Consider the following 18,713-nt stretch of genomic DNA (forward strand, 5'->3'; position numbering starts at 1 on the left):
TTTGCTTTTCCCAGCTCACTGCGGTCGGCTGTCTTTGTTTCAGTTCATAAAAACCTTCTCTTCTGTGTTCCGATCATCGTCCCTTTAAAATGTGTTTCTGTTTCCCACTAAATCTCCCCGTAAATTAGAAGTTCACCTTTTCCCTTATTTTCAATAATCAGCTATGTTTCCTTGCACCATAATGTGTCCCTACACTATGTTCTCTGCACCAGAAAGCTAGTTCTTCCCGAGCTCCCTTTGGTGCACCTCTGTTCTGTGGTCTTATGCTGCCCCTTCATCTGTAGTATAGTGCGTCCTGGCAGTGGCCTGAAGTCCACAGGTGTGGTCTGCCACCCCCCTTACATTTACCACTTGTGTCTCTCCCAGTTCCGTTAGAGCCCCTACCGGCAGCTCATTTCCTCTCCTCTCAGAGGCTCGGTTTTCCCTAGTGTTCCACAATGATGTTCAGGGTCTTCCTTTTGTGTTCATGTCTGCCGTTTCTCCTCCTTGCTCTTGTAATTAAGCCTCCGTCCTTTGTGTTTCAGCCTGTTACGCTTTTCTTGGGTTTCATCCTGGCTCTAATATTTTCCTTGTGCTTCAGCCTGTGTCTCTCTTTCCCTTGTGTTTCAGCCTGTATCCCTTTTTCTGGTGTTTCATTCGGTCTCTAATATAGTCCTTGTGCTTCAGCCCATGTCTCTCTTCCCCTTGTGCTTCAGCCCGTGTCTCTCTTCCCCTTGTGCTTCAGCCCGTGTCTCTCTTTCCCTTGTGCTTCAGCCCGTGTCTCTCTTTCCCTTGTGCTTCAGCCCGTGTCTCTCTTTCCCTTGTGCTTCAGCCCGTGCCTCTCTTTCCCTTGTGTTTCAGCTTGTGTTTTTTTTTTTTACTTTAATAAGTGTGGCGCTGTCTTCACGGACACCGCGCTATGCAAGGCAATAGGTGTTGCTTTTGGTATTGTAAATGACAATGCCTTTTAACTTTTTTAACCCCTTGAGTGCCCCGCCCTTTGCCGGGCGTTTCATTAGCGGGCGGGGCTCATGACGAGATAGTCTCGTCATGGGCACAGCGCAACCGCGGCCCATGACGAGACCATCTCGTCATGGGCACCCAAGGGGTTAAAGGCATTGCCATTTACAATGTCAATAGCTCAAAATAATGTCATTGCGAGACCTATTGCATTGTAAATGCTTGTTCAATAATATTTGTTGCCCAATTTAAATATTTTGATGACTCGGCTAGTGATTTCGCTCTCGGAGACAAGGTGGTTGGTCCCTGGCTTGGTTCTCTCCAATGCTGTCCATGTTTCATGGAAATGATTCTGCGAAGTAACAATGGAAACCAAGGCACCCTAAAATGAAGAAGTAAAAACTCTACCATTCCGAAAGGTATTTGAAAAAGCTGTTGCGGGTCTCCTACGTTTTCTACATAGTTCAAGGGTCGTCTTCTCAGCGAGCTTCTTAAACCAGGAGTGTTGAAGCTAGCAGAGACGAGTGCTAAGGAGGCACAGGGACCGCTCATTATCCGAGATGACTTGAATGCACAAGTAAAATGAAAACCAAGAATTTGCAATGCAATTGGTCTCGCATTTACGCAAGACCTATTGCATTGCAAATGTTAGGCATCACAACAACGGGAGGGAGGGCAGGCGGGTCGGGGAGAAGGCACGGACAACGGGAGGGCGGAGGGGCGAGAAGGCACTGACAATGGGAGGGCGGGCTGCGAGAAGGCATGGATAACGGGAGGGCGGGGGCGAGAAGGTGATGGAGCAGGTAAAACAAGATTTTGTATACCTCCTCTAATTTGCATGAAATGAATTACGTAAATCATTCTAAAAATTAATTTAACATAACATGTTTGCAGTGGAAGTGGTACTAATCAATATTTGCGCCTTGATAAACACAAGTGTTGCTAATTGCATGGGAAAATTAGATAATTAACAATGGTACGCAAACTAACCTTAGATTGTGTTCAAATATTAAAATTACATGGTTTATATTGCATTGTGATTGTATTGTGGCTTAAAGTTATCGTATGGTAAGTATTATCGCTTTAAATGTTGCTGCAGCTCTGAAAATACTAATATATATTGGGATGAGTGTTGGTTTGAACATTAGAACCTTCATTTCTACATATTAATTGCTGCTATGTCTATTCTCGCTTAGTTAACGTTCGGGCCTACTAGTCCGCAGTACTCAAGATGGCGTTCTCTGAAGCAGATGCCACCCTGTGCGTGCGATGATTTCTGCGCATGCCCAGATGGTTCTTGAGATCACGAGGTGAAATGAACTCCTGACATCGTGTTCCCCCCCAAGGTCGATGTATTGGGGAAATGACCGCAAGCCAGTAGATGACCGTATGAGAACCACGGAAGAGACAAAGAACGAAGCTGTCAATAGGACCCTTTTGCCTTGAAAAGATACATTTGCTGGTCCCCACATGGGAATCGGAAGGACCATTACAACTTATGAACTCTTGGGCCAAGTCACTATGCAGAACCAGTTTGCACTGGGAAGAGTGCAATGAACTATTGATAACCCCGAACTGTCCAATCAGAACATTTAGTCTGCCCCTAAAGTTGCCATATTTTGTATGAAGTAAGGCAAGGAAAGGTATAATAACCCCTCATCAGTCATTACAGGCGCGCACTTTTTGGGATATGGTTTTGCAGTTGCTGTATTGGCCATTGCGATTGCTGGTTGTTTTGGGGGAATCTTAGAAGGAAAGGTCTTGTTGGGTGGTTGATTTATTTTATTTCGACCTTTCTATTTTCATTCATTTCTATGCTGCCAGTCTAGGTGTGGAATTGATCCATGCTGCGGAATGATGGATGGTCATTGCTGAATTTTATATATTCAGTATTATTGAGTTATATCCTGTAATTTTGCCTGACGTTTGATCCCTTGCTGAGGGTCAGACTGCCTGTCTGAGGGAGTCCTTACTAAGAATGCGGATAACTCCTTTTTCGACCTGAAGCTATTCGTCGCCTGTTTATTGGTAAATGATTTACTGCATTTTTCCTAAATTCATGCTTAAATGAGATTTCTAAATGTTTAATTACTCTTTAATAAATCTACATTTCAAATTATGAGCTGTAGTATATAAATGAAAGATTAAAGGGATTGATTAATGATTTAGATAAACAAAATTGAAATAACAAGAAATGAGTTTGTGGTTCTTAAATTAATCACTGAAGATATCAAATATCTTTCTAGACTTTAATTGTGTTTTAGCTGGTTCTAATTCACCATCAACCAGTCCAACTAGATGGTCCATCGACCAAACAGTGGAGTGCCTTGATGATAAAGTCAGGATTCTGAAGAGTGTATAGAAAATGTATATATAAAATAGTAGAAAATTAGTCTGATCGGTAATAAGGTACCCAAATTGTCCAGCAGTCCCTTCTCCTGTGTACAGATTCGAGTGAGTATTGTGTGTATGAGAAGTGTGTTGGTGTTATGGGCCCTACCAATGAATGGATGTATGAATGAACCTTTGTGAATAAGAATCTGTGACATAAGGAGAATATGTCAATTTTGTCCTTCGCGCTGGATCAGTATTACGTGGTAGCAGAGATGATGGTTTCTATTGTATTGGTTTGATGATTATTGATTTATGTTTTAACACTATATGTTGAATATTGTTTATGTTAAGTGTAGTTGGAAATTTGAAGCTTCCGGGAAGTAGGGAGTGGATTTATGTGGCAAGAGAAGTCACATGGAATTGAACATTGTCTGGTTTCAAGAATTGTGATAAAACGGAATTGTGTTATGTTAGGGAAATCGCCATATGAATGTGTGTGAGTGGAATAGCAATAGGTTTTCTTGTGAAACTCTGGCCTTAATTCTCAGGAGCATTGTAGTATCCACATGTGTTTTATCCCCAGAGAAACGGGTTTGCCTTTTGCTTGTTAGAAGGGTATGGTAGAGGGAAGTGCTACTTTATTGGCGAAACAAAAAATTCTGTGGTAGGGTAGAGGTAAGCGCTGCCTACTGGAAAGACAGAATTCTTGTGTAAATGAACAAAGCTATCTCTATGGTTTAGCAAGACAGGCAATGGAGATGTGTCTATGTGGTTACTAACAGATTTGATTAAAGAAAAACTTAAGAAAAGTTTGCCGATAAAAATTTGGAAAGGAGGGGTCAGCAAGAGCAGGAGTAGTGGGAAAGGCTGACGACAGAAAGACCGCGCTGGGATTGGTCAGCTGTGGAAAGACGAAGCTTTCACTGATTGGAGCGTTAGTGTGAGATGCGCTAGGATTGGAGAATTACAAGAGTGGCGTAGACGCTCTGGATTGGTGCGTTAGTGTGAGTCGCGCTAGGATTGGTCAGAAAAATGAGAAGCCATGAAAAGGTGAATTGCGGAGCTTCATTGATTAAGAGTTTGACACATAAAATAATACATGCATTTGGTTGGAAAATTGGGTAAAGTATACCAAAGATGATGGAGTACTAGCGTTTCCAGAGAATGGTTCATTTAGTCTAGCTGTACTATGAAATTTGAGGGATAGAATGATGAGATTGGAACCGAAACCAAGACCTACCCAATTTGAGGCTTTGACTGAATGGGAAGAAGAGATGTATGAAAGAGAAGGCATCAGAGTGGAAGAAGGTATAATTATGTGTTTGGTAGATATTATGGTCAAGAAAGCAATGATGACAGAATGAGAAGATGGCGTAATGCGAGCATGACTGAAGGCATGTTTCCTCTGAGAAGTGCTGGAGATACAGGTGGTAGAAAATGTAGGGAAAAAAGAAATAATACGGAGTCAGAAGGTTATAGATATGGAGTGAGTGAATCTGAGGATGAAGTGCTGGAGGACATTTTTTTTATGAAAAGAACACCTCCATATCAACAGGATTCTGTGATGGTGACACCAAGTGCGCCGCCAAAGGAAACTGTAACAAATAAAAGTCTGGAACAAATGTCGAATAATTTTGGGGGAAATAATCCATTTAAATGACTCAGAAATGTCACAAACTGTAAGATCTGATAATGAAAAGTCTGTTGAATTAGCTAGAACAACACAGGAATTAACTGAAAAGATTAGAGAATTAAGAAAGAATATGGAAGCAGTGACTGTGCCTGTAACTATAGGACCAGTGATACCAGTTTTCAATAAACAAAAGGATAATGAGCATTGTTTAACAGTCCCGTATAATGGCGGTATGCAAAAGGAGAAAGAAAGGAGTAGTTCAGGAGAAAATGAATGGAAGATTACTGCAGGAATATCAGGATTAAGTACACCTATAAATTTGAATGTAATCCAAAGTCCAGCTAATAAAACTCTTATGGCAACAGAATCAGTCACAGAAACCCCAGACAAAATGGTAGATAAAATGAGAATGGCGACTACCCCTGTAGGACCAACATCTGATGAATTAAGCGATATCTTAAGGAGTTTGCAGAAAAGGGATACAGAACCACACAACCTTTAGATGTGGCGAAATTAAAAGTAACTTTAGAAGAATTAATTGTAGGAACCATTCCAATTGAAAAATTAAGGCATACCAAGATGGAATTAATGTTTTTATGTAAAAGCATTACTTGGAGAGGGAGGACTTTACATTAAAAGTTAGAAGAGACAGCGAGTGAAATGGGAATAGATTTTGAAAAAAATAAGGTAATTGCAGAAGCCATACAGAATATATTTTACTGAAAAGGACATTAAAAACTTGAATACTACAGGAAGGTTAACCCAAATTAAAGAGTTAATTGCATTATTAAGAAAATGGGATGATGTGGACCGATGGAAAAGTAGATGGTTTAGAAGGAGAGAGGAAACTACAGACAAAGCCTCTCTATCTTTCCCAATGAGGGAGAAAGAGCCAGTGGTAACAAAATGTCCCATGAGAAATTCCTGGAGGAGGATATTTACATGTTCCATGGACTAGACAGGATATTTTGTCATTTACGAATGATTTTCAAAAGTTGAGAGAAAAACCAGTGGAAATGAGAAACTAAGTGAAAAGGATTAGAGTCATTTTGTTAACAGATTTGTTTATTGCTGATATGCATTGTTTTGTAGTATGTGACACTAGTCTTGTAAATCTGTTAGGTAGGGACTTACTTTGCAAAATCAACTGCACCATCTTTTGTACACCTGATGGTATAGCTTTTGAAACTCCAGACGATTATGTTCTTTCTAGAATGACAATGGCTAACCTAGAACCAGAAATTACTGATGCATTTGTTGTATTTGGTCCAGAGGGAATACCTCAGGAATTAAAAGAAACAGTGAAAACAGAAGTGTGGGATTTCACAGGGGAAGATGTCGGATTAATGAAAAGGGTAGATCCTGTGAAAATAACTGTAAAAGAAGGAATAAATTACCCGAACATTCCTCAGTACAAGTTGACACCAGAAATAGTTACAGGAGTAACGCCTGTAATACACAGAATGATTGAACAAGGAATTCTAAGAGAGCTAATGAGCAGTCCATGTAATTCGCCGATCATGGGTTTGAAAAAGCCAAATGGGACATTTAGAATAGTGCGGGATTTGAGAAAGGTGAATAAAATTGTTGTTCCTTGCTGTCCCATTGTGCCAAACCCTTCAGTAATTCTATATCAGATTCCCTGTGATGCAGAATGGTACACAGTCATTGATTTGTTTCATGCTTTCGTTTCTATTCCATTGCACCCTGATAGCCAACAAATTCTTGCGTTCCAGTTTGGTGAGCGTATTTTGGCATGGTGCCGTATCCCACAAGGGTATACAGAAAGTTCTTCAATATTTAATCAGATCTTAAAGAAATCACTGGAAGATTTAAAGATGCCAGAAAGTTCAGTGCTAGTCCAATATATTGATGATCTATTAGTGGCGTCGAAGACGCGAGAAGCCTGTGTTGTTGACACAATTGCACTGTTGAATCATTTGGCAGATGGAGGACTTAAAGTATCACCATCAAAATTACAGTTTTGTCAGAAAGAAGTACAATACTTAGGTCATAGGATTGAAAAAGGCCTGAGAAAAGTAACATTGGATAGGATAAAAATCTTAAAGGAATGAGAGCCCCAATGACACAGAAAGAAGTCAGAATGTTTCTTGGAATGGTGGGGTACTGTCGCCAGTGGATTAGTAATTTTTCTTACATTGCAAAACCATTGGTACGTGTAGGGGAGTAGAATCTGCTTCACATGGGTACCCCCACTTTTTGCTGGTTGTTTCACTGTTTTTCGACCTTAGTCTGGCTGTGGCCCTGCTAATCAGGACCCCAGCCTAGCTGCTTCCTCTCTAAAATGGTTTCCATGTACATTAGGTACATAACTAATTGGATTCTGGAGTGCCTTATAAGCCCCTAGTATATGATATACTATGTACCTAGGGCATAGGTATCGCAGAGGCCTACCATGGGCTGAAGCATGTTTTATACCATCCCCGGGAAGCACTCCAAAATGGCACCACAGGTCTGCTACTACAGCCTGGGTAAGGGTGTGCTTGCACCCCTTACAGTGGTATAGGCTACCTATATCACTACCATTGCACACACATATAAAACCTACAAGTCACTCCTATGGCAGGCCTTAACAATCCTGAAGGCAGAGTGCTTGGTTTTTATGTGAGAGGGTGCCCCTGCATGAGCAGAGCCCCTCTGCAGCGTTCGGAGTTCCTCCTCTGATGCTGTGTGTGGTGCTGTCTGACCATATACTCTTAAGTGCATTATAACCTCGCGGTGAATGCTAACTTTGGGATGGCTGCACGGAAACATGTCGTGTTTGGTGTCAAATGCTTTGGAATACTACCCCCCCCCTCCCACCAGTTCTGGCGGCGGGGGTAGCATTCCAACCTTCTTGAGGGAGAGACATGTTCACACTGGTCTAACCCGGTAATACTTTCTACAGCCCTGGCATCACAAAATGGATGCCTCTGCCACAGACACAGGTCTGGCCCCCTGCTGCTGACCAAATCTCTGGCAGGGGAGGCCTGGACAATAGGTTTCCTGTTCAAGGGAGGTGTAACCACCTCCCCAGACAGGCAGATGTGTATTGGGGCTGGGAGGGAGCACTCTCTGGTGCTTTGAAGTCCTGCACTGGGGGCACACTTGGTGTCCCTGTGCATAGTCCAGTTCAAACCGGTTGCAGGGGCTACCTGCCACTGCTCTGGAGCGAAACCAGACAAAGGAAATGGGTGTAACCACCCCTCTTTCCAAACCCTCCCATAGGTGGGTCCCTAGAGTATGTCCAACCCCCAAACTTAGTATGAGTATGGGAGCCCAGTCCTTACGACTTTAGATTACCCTGGACGAAACTCTGCAACATATATCCTGGACCTTCGACGTTCTATCCTGACTAGAAGACTGAAGAAATCTCCCTTGGGGTCAAGGAGTGACTCCCCTGCTTGGCAGGCACCAAAGAAGCAACTGTCCGGTCTGCAATTCCGAAGCTCCCGTTGGACGCCGAAGTCTCTGCATCACATGAGGTGGATTTCCTGACTTCCCCGAGGCTACCCTGAGTCAACAGCAAAGCTGAGGCCCGTGGGTGACGAGGAACCATGTCCCCTGGGCACCGCGTACTATTGCTGGTACATCAACTTCCTGTTTATCCTTGAAGTTCTGCTTTGGGCTCCGAGAAGTCCCAGCCTTGAGCACAGACTGCACCGAAGATCTCTGGCCTCCACTCCACAAGTGACCCGTGTGCCGGGTACCAGTGCGACCGCTCGAGGCTCCTTCGCAATCGCTAGCCCGTTGGCTAGTGGGTCCCCACGAAGGCAAGTCCTCTTCTGCTTGGGCTTTCCTGGTTGCTCCAGACGTGCCCCGACTTACCCTCGCTGGGTGAGTCCTTGCTGGTCTGCACCGACGTCCTTCTTCTCTTTCCACGAGACTTGCCGTTGCCAAGGCTTGTTGGGTCCATTCTGGTCGCCGACACCGCAGCACTCGACAGACTTCGTGGGTCACCTCGAATCCGGCTCGTGGACTTCGTCGACACCTCCTGGACCTCGTGGCTGAAGAGTCAAGAAGACACCCGACCACTCACCTGAAGCACCCGACATCAGTGGGCATTGGTCCATCCTGCCCTCGGTCACTGGCAAGTGACCCAGACTCTGTCCCCTCTGCTTTCAGGTTCCTTACATCCTAGATCCAGGCTTGGATCTCTTCGGACACTTCTCCTCTTCACGGCAGCAGCAGTTCTTCGCCAGCTTCCAATGAAATCGATGACGCGACCCGACACCAAAAGACACCTATGCACCTGGCTTCCCTGGGTGAGGTAACACGAGTACTCCGGTGCTCCCGTGGGTGCTAGCCCTAGAACTTCCTAAGTCCAAAAGGGTTTGGTCCTGATTCGATTCTAAGTGTCCCTAATCTTTAAATTTCCAACCGCGACATTGCCCATAGAAGCTAACGGGAACCCGCGGTTGTGTTTACACACTGCACACGGCCCCCGTGGGTCCCCTGTGTCACTACCTTGGGTGGTTCCTTGGGGTCCCAGCGATTCTACAGGCACTAGGCCTTGTGTCTAGTTCAGTCGTGGTTCTTATACCACTTTATTGGTATATGGTTTGGTACGCCCCTAGGGCCCAAACGTGTATTTGTGCTATTACTGTTGATTGCTAACTTTTAAATTAAGTACTTCGAACTCCAGTCTCATAGCTTTCAATAAAGGTTGTCTTTAACCTATCACCATAAGGGGTTGTTTGGACTGATACAGGGTGCCCACTATAATTAGTGGACAGCATATATCAGGCCAACTTCTCACAGTACGTCTGACAAAGAGTGATGTGAGAGATCCAATTGAGCTGAATAAAGAAGAGATGAAATATTTTAAACAATTGAGAGACAGCTTGTGTGAAGCTCTTGGAATGCCTGATTATGAAAACAAATTTGAGCTTTATTGCAGTGAAAGAGATGGATGTGCTCTTTCCGTGTTAGTGCAGAGACATGGAAAATTGGGACGACCAATTGCCTATTTTTCAGCTGTACTAGATCCAGTAGCTGTAGCATTGCCTAGATGTTTGAAAGCAGTAGCTGCTACATGTAAGAGCTTGGAACAAAGTGAAGGAATTGTAATGGGATATCCTGTGAGAGTGTTTGTTCCACATGATGTGGCAATCCTTTTGACAAGAAGTAAAACACAGTTCATGACGCATAGTCGTCTAAATATGAAAAGGTGATTTTGGGTGCTACAAATTTGAATCTTGTAAGATGCACTAATGTGAACCCATCGACATTACTGCCTGATGCTGTGAATGCAGAAGTAAAGGATGATGTTGATCATGATTGTCTGGAAGTGCTTGATTTTTGCACCAAACCGCGGCCTGATATAAAAGACGTGCCTCTGAAAGAGTCTGACTATGTGATGTTTGTAGATGGGTCATGCCTAAGAACTGGAAAAGGAATTTTGAGTGCTGCATATGCTGTGTGCACTGTAGCAACCGTTTTGGAAGCATCTTGTTTGAAAAGAGTACGATCTGCTCAGGTCGCCGAGTAGTTTTGCATTGATTACAGCATGCAACTTGGGAAAGCATTTGCAAGTCACTGTGGTTACTGACAACCAAAATGGGTTTGTAGTGGTGCATGACTGGGCAGATTTGGTCCCAAAGAGGTTTTTGATGTTGAGTGGAACTCCAATTAGAAATGCAGAAATAGTTGGCAAGTTACTTGAGACGATACAGCTGCCTAAAGAAATAGCTGTCATGAAATGTACAGCACACAAGAAAGGAACAGATGATGTGTCAGCTGGTAATGAATTTGCAAATGACATAGCCCAATACTGTGCTCGAAATTTGACTTCATTGAATCGTAACAGGGAAAAGGAAATGGATTTATGTCCCTTGCTTTTTACTAACACAGTAAGTACATGGGATGAAGTGAGACAGTTACAGGAAGCAGCAGAGGAAGAGGAGAAAAACAATGGATAAAATCATGATGCACACAACGGGAAGTAGATTGAGTTTGGGTTTACAGAGACGGCAGACCAGTAATGCCTGATAGCATGATCTCTACCATGGCACGGATGTACCATGGGTAGGCACACATAGGAAGGGATGCCATGATTAGACTTTTCAAACAAACTTGGTATGATTCAAAATTCCGGCTTGTAGCTGAGAGCCTTTGCCAGAGATGTTTCATATGCCAGCAATTCAATCCAGGGAGGAAAATTGTGGTGAGCTTGGGAACTATAGGACAAGAGGGAGGTCCTTTCACTCGTATGCTGCTTGATTTCATTGAAATGCCCTCATTCAACAGGTTAGATATGTATTGGTGATTGTTTGTCTGTTTTCTCGTTGGGTTGAGGCTTACCCGACCAGAAGAAATGATGGAGTTACTGTAGCGAAACTCCTACTGAGAGAGTTTATTCCTAGGTTTGGTTTCCCAGTAACGATTGAAAGAGATAGAGGAAAACATTCAGAATGAAATTATAAAACTGATTTGTGAAGCATTAAAAGTACAACAAAAATTGCATTGTGCCTTCCGACCAGAGGCTTCTGGAGGGGTGGAACAAATGAATGGCACCATAAAGAACAGATTGGGGAAAATGTGTTTGGCCATAGGTCTCAAATGGCCAGATATCTTGCCTCTTGTCTCAATGAGCATTAGATCAATTCCTGATAGGAAAATTGGTCTGAGACCCCATGAAATTATACTGGGCAGAGCAATGAGACATGTTTTCATTCCTATCAACAAACTGCTGCCTATATCTGATGACATTGTCTTGGGCTATTGTAAAGGATTGGCTGATTTGGTACATTCTGTGTTTCATCAGGTTGGACCAGATGCTACCACTCTTGAAAGGAAGCCAGCTCATGATCTGAGTCTTGGAGATTGGGTCCGCACAAAAGTACACTGAAGAAGAAATTGTCTGGTTCCACGCTGGGGAAAACCACGCCAAGTGATTCTGACAACGACAACTGCTGTGAAGTATGCAGGGGAGAAGAACTGGATTCATGCCAGTCGCACTCTTCGATTCCCAAATCCGGAAGATCAATCTGAAAGACAACATTGGGAGGTATCTGATACCAGTTCGGAATCAGAAGAAACAAAAACAAGACAAGAACCAGAAGCAGATGAAGAAGGTCAAACTGAAATTATTGGTCAGGAAAATGTACCACTAAGACGACGCCTTTTAATTTCATATACTAGTTCTGAATCTGAGACAGAGCAAGCAGGAATACGAGAAAGAATCATGACACTGGAGACACTGAACAAGTAATCGTTGACCAAGAAATCCTGAGTACAAGTACAAGAGAAATTCCTCCAGAAATTATAGAGATAGAAGGAGAGGAATTAGATACAGAGAGTGAGGGTGAAGTGATTGCGGAAGAACCCCGAGGAGGTTTAGGGAACACAACCTAAACAGGTAGAAAAAGGGTCAGATAGTCAGCAGGAAGACTGTGTGGAAGGAACATGAGGAGGGATAGATTCAGACAATGAACCAGAAGTATTAAGAATAAAATTAAAAGACAGTGTATATCCAAACAGAGACAGAATCCGAAGAAAGTGAAACAGAAAATAAAGGGGGAAGAAATTTGAGAAAAAGGGCTTGGAAAACCGAACGAGAAGAAAAAGGATCTAAATTGAAAAGGCCATTTAAAGAAGATATTTGGCCCAATAAAATCAAGAAATTGAGATACCGATTGACAAGAATAAAGCATGATAATGCTGAACAAGTGAATGAAGTGTCCAGTCAGGGAAAACAAGAGGACACTGATCAGAAGCACTTGCAACGCACAAAGAGGATAAAAAGGCCTAACCAGAAGTACAAGTCACCGGAATTGACATATGTGGCACTTCCTGATATACAAGAGGAAGCTGATAGCCAAGAAAGTCTGAGAGTGACTGTTCAGGAGGCGGACAAAGAAGAAGGTTCAGAAATCCTGAGAGTAATAGTGTCTAACACTGGAGAAGAAACAGATGACCAAGAAATTCTGAATAAAGACTGTGAGCCCATGGATAAGGATGTTTCACACATGAATTAAGAGACAAAAGAACTCTGGAAGGAATTGAAAGCCCGGATAAGACACATGACCAGAAAGAACCCAGTAGGCAACTAAAGCCTTAGGTTTAGACAAAGAAATTTTTTGAAGAAAGAGGCGAAGTTAAAAGACACTGATTATTGACAACATGGCAAACACTGAGATGGTGTAGAATGTATTTTTGTTGTACAGGTTTATTAATGCTTGTTTGGATTATATTAGCCATAACTATTTCATTTAGATTAACATTTGAAAAAGTAGACAGACCCTCAATGAATGGAACAATTAGCCAAAACTCTGATGACAGTCATATCACAAAACTGGTAGATATAACAGAACTTCATAAAGATAAGTCTATAAACGATTTTTCTAAAAATAGTTTCACAAAGTGATTATACGAATATGTAGAAACAATGGATATTAGAGATTGTTACGTTTGTATGCAGCTGCCTGCATCTGTATCTGAAGGTGTCACTTATCACCTTCCTTTGACATATGGGATGACTTGTAGTGTCCTAGCAAGATTGTTTTATAAAACAGGCAAATTAGAATATGATTACACTGACATAGATAATATTTTCTCACAAATTTCTGTAGTTCCTGAATTAAACAAGGTGAAGCCTGGTAAAACGCTTGGCGAATTTTTCCTAGAAACCAGAAAACTAACTTTAGAAGAAGTGTTTAAGAACAACCTTACTTGTAGTTTAAGAAAAGAAGAGAAAACTTTCCTGAATATGGTAGAGGAGAGGAGAATTAAAATGCAAAAGAAGGTGACTGGGGAAAGGATAGAAACATCATATTGGGATGTTGGGAAGGAAAATCATTTAATGGAAGAGATAAACCCGGCAATGGCTTTAGATTGGCCCCAGAAAGGGAAATTATGCATAAGTAGAGATAATAATGTATATGATAATTATTTTGTAGGTGCAAGTGAGTGCCAGGATTCATACAAAATCTTGGGAGGATGGGGATTTAAAGGAGGAAATGATCCAGTATTCCCTGGATATTTTACATATGTGGAAACAGAGCTCATTATAGGTTGCCGGACCATTGGTACGGAACTTGCTACTTAGGCCTGGTCTTTCCAAAGATATTTCATGTGGAAAGGGGAGAAAATGGATTGCACAAAATAGGTAGACAGCTAACACGTAGAAGAAGGGAGAATTGGTCAGAAATTATTGGCGATATTTTTGAAGCACTGATACCAGCAGTTGGAATATCTATGAATGCACATAAAATTAGAAAATTGTCCACAGTTGTGGATCGTTTATCAACAAACACAGCTGGAGGGTTCTTAATGGTAAATACCAAAATGGTTACCATGAGAGCTATGGTAATGCAAAATCGACTTGCCGTTGACATTATATTGGCAAAAGAGGGAGGAGTCTGTGGAATGCTGAAAGTACATCATTGCTGTACTTACATTCCTGACAAAAGTCAGAACATAAAGAAAAATATTAAGAATATAACTTAATTGCATGAAGAAATTGTTCCAGTGGAGGTTGAAGGTGTATGGGAGAAACTTGGTAAAAGTTTTTCCACTATTAAGAAATTATTAACAAAATTAGGTAGCTCTTTTGTGGGCAAAATACTAATACCTGTGACTTTTGTGATTATTCTAGTGTTAATATTGAGATTAGGATGTCTGTGCATAAAAAGAAGAAAACTACAAAATAAGAAAAAAGAGAAAACAAGAAAGAGAAAGAGAAAGAAAGAAATAAGGGAAAGAGAAATAGAGGAAATAGAATTAGAAGAATTTAAAGAAAATGTGTACAAGAAAACAAAAGAGAACAGTGTGGAGAACACTATTGTTTAAACTAACAAATGCAAGTGGATTTGAATAAAACCATTTCCTTAGATAAATTTAGTGAAATTAGTGAGTAGTGGTGATGTTTAAAATCACCAAAGGAGGGATTAATGGAGAAGGTAAAACAAGATTTTGTATACCTCCTCTCATTTGCATTAAGTTAATTACGTAATCATTCTAAAAATTAATTTACATAACATGTTTGCAGTGGAAGTGGTACTAATCAATATTTGCACCTTGATAAACATAAATACACGTGGGACTAAGTTGCTAATTGCATGGCAAAATTAAATAATAATGGTACGCAAACTAACCTTAGATAGTGATGACATAGTAAAATGACATGGTTTATATTGCTTCGAGATTGTATTGTGGCTTAAAGTTATCGTATGGTAAGTATTATCGCTTTAAATGTTGCGGCAGCTAGGAAAATACTAATATATATTGGGATTAGTGATGGGTTTGAACATTAGAACCTTCATTTCTACATATTAATTGTTGCTATGTCTATTCTTGCTTAGTTAACGTTTGGGCCTAGTAGTCCGCAGTACTCAAGATGGCGTTCTCTGAAGCAGATGCCAACCTGTGCGCGCGATGATTTCTGCGCATGCCCAGATAGTTCTGGAGATCACAAGGTGAAATGAACTGACATCGTGTTCCCTGCCAAGGTCGATGTGTTGGGTACTTGACCGCAAGCAAGTAGATGACCGTATGAGAACCACGTAAGAGACATAGAATTATCCTGTCAATAGGACCCTTTTGCCTTGAAAAGATACATTTGCTGGTCCCCACATGGGAATCTGAAGGACCATTACAACTTATGAACTCTTGTGCCAAGTCACTATGCAGAACCAGTTTGCACTGGGAAGAGTGCAATGAACTATTGATAACCCCGGACTGTCCAATCAGAACATTTGGTCTGCCCCTAAAGTTGCCATATTTTGTATGAAGTAAGGCAAGGAAAGGTATAATAACCCCTCATCAGTCATTACAGGGGTGCGCTTTTTGGAATATAGTTTTGCAGTTGCTGTATTGGCCATTGCGATTCCTGGTTGTTTTGGGGTAATCTTAGATGGAAAGTTCTTGTTGGGTGATTGATTTTTTTTATTTTCGACCTTTCTATTTTCATTATTTTCTATGCTGCCAGTCTGGGTGTGGAATTGATCCATGCTGCGGATTGATGGGTGGTCATTGCTGAATTTCTGAGCTTTATATATTCAGAATTATTGCGTTACATCCTGTATTTTTACCTGACAGTTTGATCCCTTGGTGAGAGTCAGACTGCCTCTCCGAGGGAGTCCTTACTAAGAATGCAGATAACTCCCTTTTTGACCTGAAGCTATTCGTCGCCTGTTTATTGGTAAATGATTTACTGTATTTTTCCCAAATTCATGCTTAAATGAGATTTCTAAATGTTTAATTACTCTTTAATAAATCTAAATTTCAAATTATGAGCTGTAGTATATAAATGAAAGATTAAAGGGATTGATTAATGATTTAGATAAACAAAATTGAAATAACAAGAAATGAGTTTGTGGTTCTTAAATTAATCACTGAAGATATGATATGTCTTTCTAGACTTTAATTGTGTTTTAGCTGGTTCTAATTCACCATCAACCAGTCAAACTAGTTGGTCCATCGACCACACAGTGGAGTGCCTCGAGGATAAAGTCAGGATTCTTTAGAGTGCAAAGAAAATATATATATAAAATAGTAGAAAATTAGTCCTGATAGGTAATAAGGTATCCACGTTGTCCAGCAGCCCCTTCTCCTGTGTACAGATTCGAGTGAGTATTGTGTGTATGAGAAGTGTGTTGGTGTTATGGGCCCCACCAATGAATGTATGTATGAATGAACCTTTGTGAATAAGAATCTGTGACATAAGGAGAATATGTCAATTTTGTCCTTCGCGCTGGATCAAAGGCATGGACAACGGGCGGGGGGCGAGAAGGCACGGACAACGAACGGGAGGTGGGGGGAGAAGGAACGGACAACAAACGGGACAGCAGGCGGGGGAGAAGGTACAGACAACGGGAGGGCGGGGGCGAGAAATCTCGGACAACAAACGGGAGGGCAGGTGGGGGAAAATGCACAGACAACGAGAGAACGAGAAGCTATGGAGAACGAACAGGGGGGGGGCGAGTAAAGAAGGCATGCCGTGCCTGCAGGAGACTGTCATTACAGAAAATAGTGCTCACAGTCTAAATAACAGGTACCATGTAACAAACAAACTAAAGGGGCCAGTCGCCATGGGAGGTGACAAATGAAGATGAGGCGGTATACTAAGGAGGGACTAAAAAGCCTATTGATGAATCAGAAGCCAGCATTTAGGACAGACAATGACACAAGCCAATGGCAAAAATGGGTGAAGAGTGGGCGGAGCTTCTATTCACCCACTCCTCTACAATAAGTCTTGCAATGCATGCGCGTTGGCTCTAGGCCCGACCTAATAAATTATGATTATATGAAATACCACAAAAATACCTGCACAGTTGCACAAAGCTGCATGCATACCAACTAACCGTTAAGTTAACGATTGTCACAACCTCATATAAACTTATTTTGACTTGTAATTCTGTTGGTTGTCTATTTACGTCCTCATATACTATTGTGTGATCTACTCTGATGTATCTGTAAAACGTAACTTTTGTCCTAAATTTTGACCTTCTGTCCTGAATTTTGACCCTTTGCCCTGAATTTTCATACTCACCATCCTGAATTTGCTCCCACGCTAGTTGGTCACCATAGGAGTACCGGTACTCCCCTTGCCCAAAAAGAAGTTCCGGTACTCAGGAGAAGAAAACCGAGAAGTGCCCGTACTCAGTACCAGGCCATTTAAAGCACTAAATTGCTAGCACGTCAACACGAGCAGCTACTTTTCAATGCGTATACTGCAGAATATAAGAAACTGGGGAGATGCTAGCAAGTGCTACTCTTCAATGCATGTTCGCTATAATAACAACGCAGCCACTCGCCACTGTTTAAATATAACGCGCCCGCCCTGATTGGATCTTGTTTCTGCTCACAGATGAGAGTTCCCTAAGCCGATTGGATGTTTTCAGCAGTAAACGACTATTGGGCTAGAGCGATTGTCATTACCGACCAGGGATTGGCTAGAGAAGTGAGGTTTGAATGTCCAAGTGGGCGGGGTTAGCCGTTTGACGGGACAGCAACGCTGTACGGCTGAAATGAGACAGAAACAGGGAGATACCAGGGTAGTGGAAAAGCTTGTAACCGAGACAAACTCCCACCGGTTGGAGGCACACAATGGCCATGGAAAACCGGCCTTCCCGTCCTATGCATCTGAAGGTAGAGCAGTGTTCGGCTGAGGGGCAGATCGGTCAAGATGAGCAGTGTCCCGTGCTGGAGCTCGGACTCTTCGCACGGCCACCTTTCGTGTGCTTTGACTGTGTGCTTCTGGGCACCTCGCGCACCGCGCTGCTGGCCATCGACAACCCCAATGCTGAACCGGTGGATGTGCGGGTGGAGCGTGTACCAGAGGAGCGAGGCTTCAGTCTGGAAGAGCGCAAGTTTTTGCTGCAGGTAAGAGCTCACTTCCACAACACCGGGCGTGGCCCTGCACGGTACGTCCTCTCCTCATCCCTTACCACAGATGCTCTGCCGGATGCCTCTCATATTTCTGCCAAAGAGACCCGTACTTAAGCGTCTCTCTTCCATGCCCTCTTTAATTGCTAGATTCCCTGCTCCAAGAGACCACATCCTCTGCCAACGTCCCCTACTGTTCGTTAGTTCTAGTGTTGAACCATGCTTGAAATGATCCACAAGGTGATGAATGGAATGCTTGAATTAATCCATTCTCAGTTTATTTTGCTCACCGTGCCACCTCAGTTTGGACCCGGCCATATGCAAATCATGTTTCACACTGATTCTCATGGGACAGTCCAGCCCAAACTGTCTGGCCTGGTCATCCCTGAACAGGAACCCAAGCAACCTAGTATTAGTCTCGGCCTAGTTAGGGCTCTTCAGTCCGGTATTGCGTGGTTCAGTGGCACAGTGAGCCTAG

General features: G+C 42.4%; 1 protein-coding gene and 1 long non-coding RNA gene across 3 annotated transcripts in view; one reads left to right on the forward strand and one right to left on the reverse strand.

Annotated features, from left to right (window-relative positions):
- The window catches only part of LOC146833921 (uncharacterized), a 95,092-nt gene extending 77,467 nt beyond the window's left edge, over positions 1-17,625 (reverse strand). Inside the window, exon 1 of the long non-coding RNA XR_014960628.1 lies at positions 17,400-17,625. This is a non-coding gene — a long non-coding RNA (uncharacterized LOC146833921). The remainder of the gene's footprint in view (positions 1-17,399) is intronic.
- Positions 17,626-17,803: 178 nt separating this feature from the next.
- The window catches only part of ASPM (assembly factor for spindle microtubules), a 393,967-nt gene continuing 393,057 nt past the window's right edge, over positions 17,804-18,713 (forward strand). For both annotated transcript variants that reach the window (XM_085601843.1, XM_085601844.1), the window contains exon 1: positions 17,804-18,232. In XM_085601843.1, coding sequence (XP_085457969.1) covers positions 17,957-18,232 — 276 coding nt within the window. In that variant the 5' untranslated portion in view covers positions 17,804-17,956. The remainder of the gene's footprint in view (positions 18,233-18,713) is intronic.

Source organism: Triturus cristatus, chromosome 4_2, assembly GCF_964204655.1.
Source record: "Triturus cristatus chromosome 4_2, aTriCri1.1, whole genome shotgun sequence".
Classification (NCBI taxonomy): domain Eukaryota; kingdom Metazoa; phylum Chordata; class Amphibia; order Caudata; family Salamandridae; genus Triturus; species Triturus cristatus.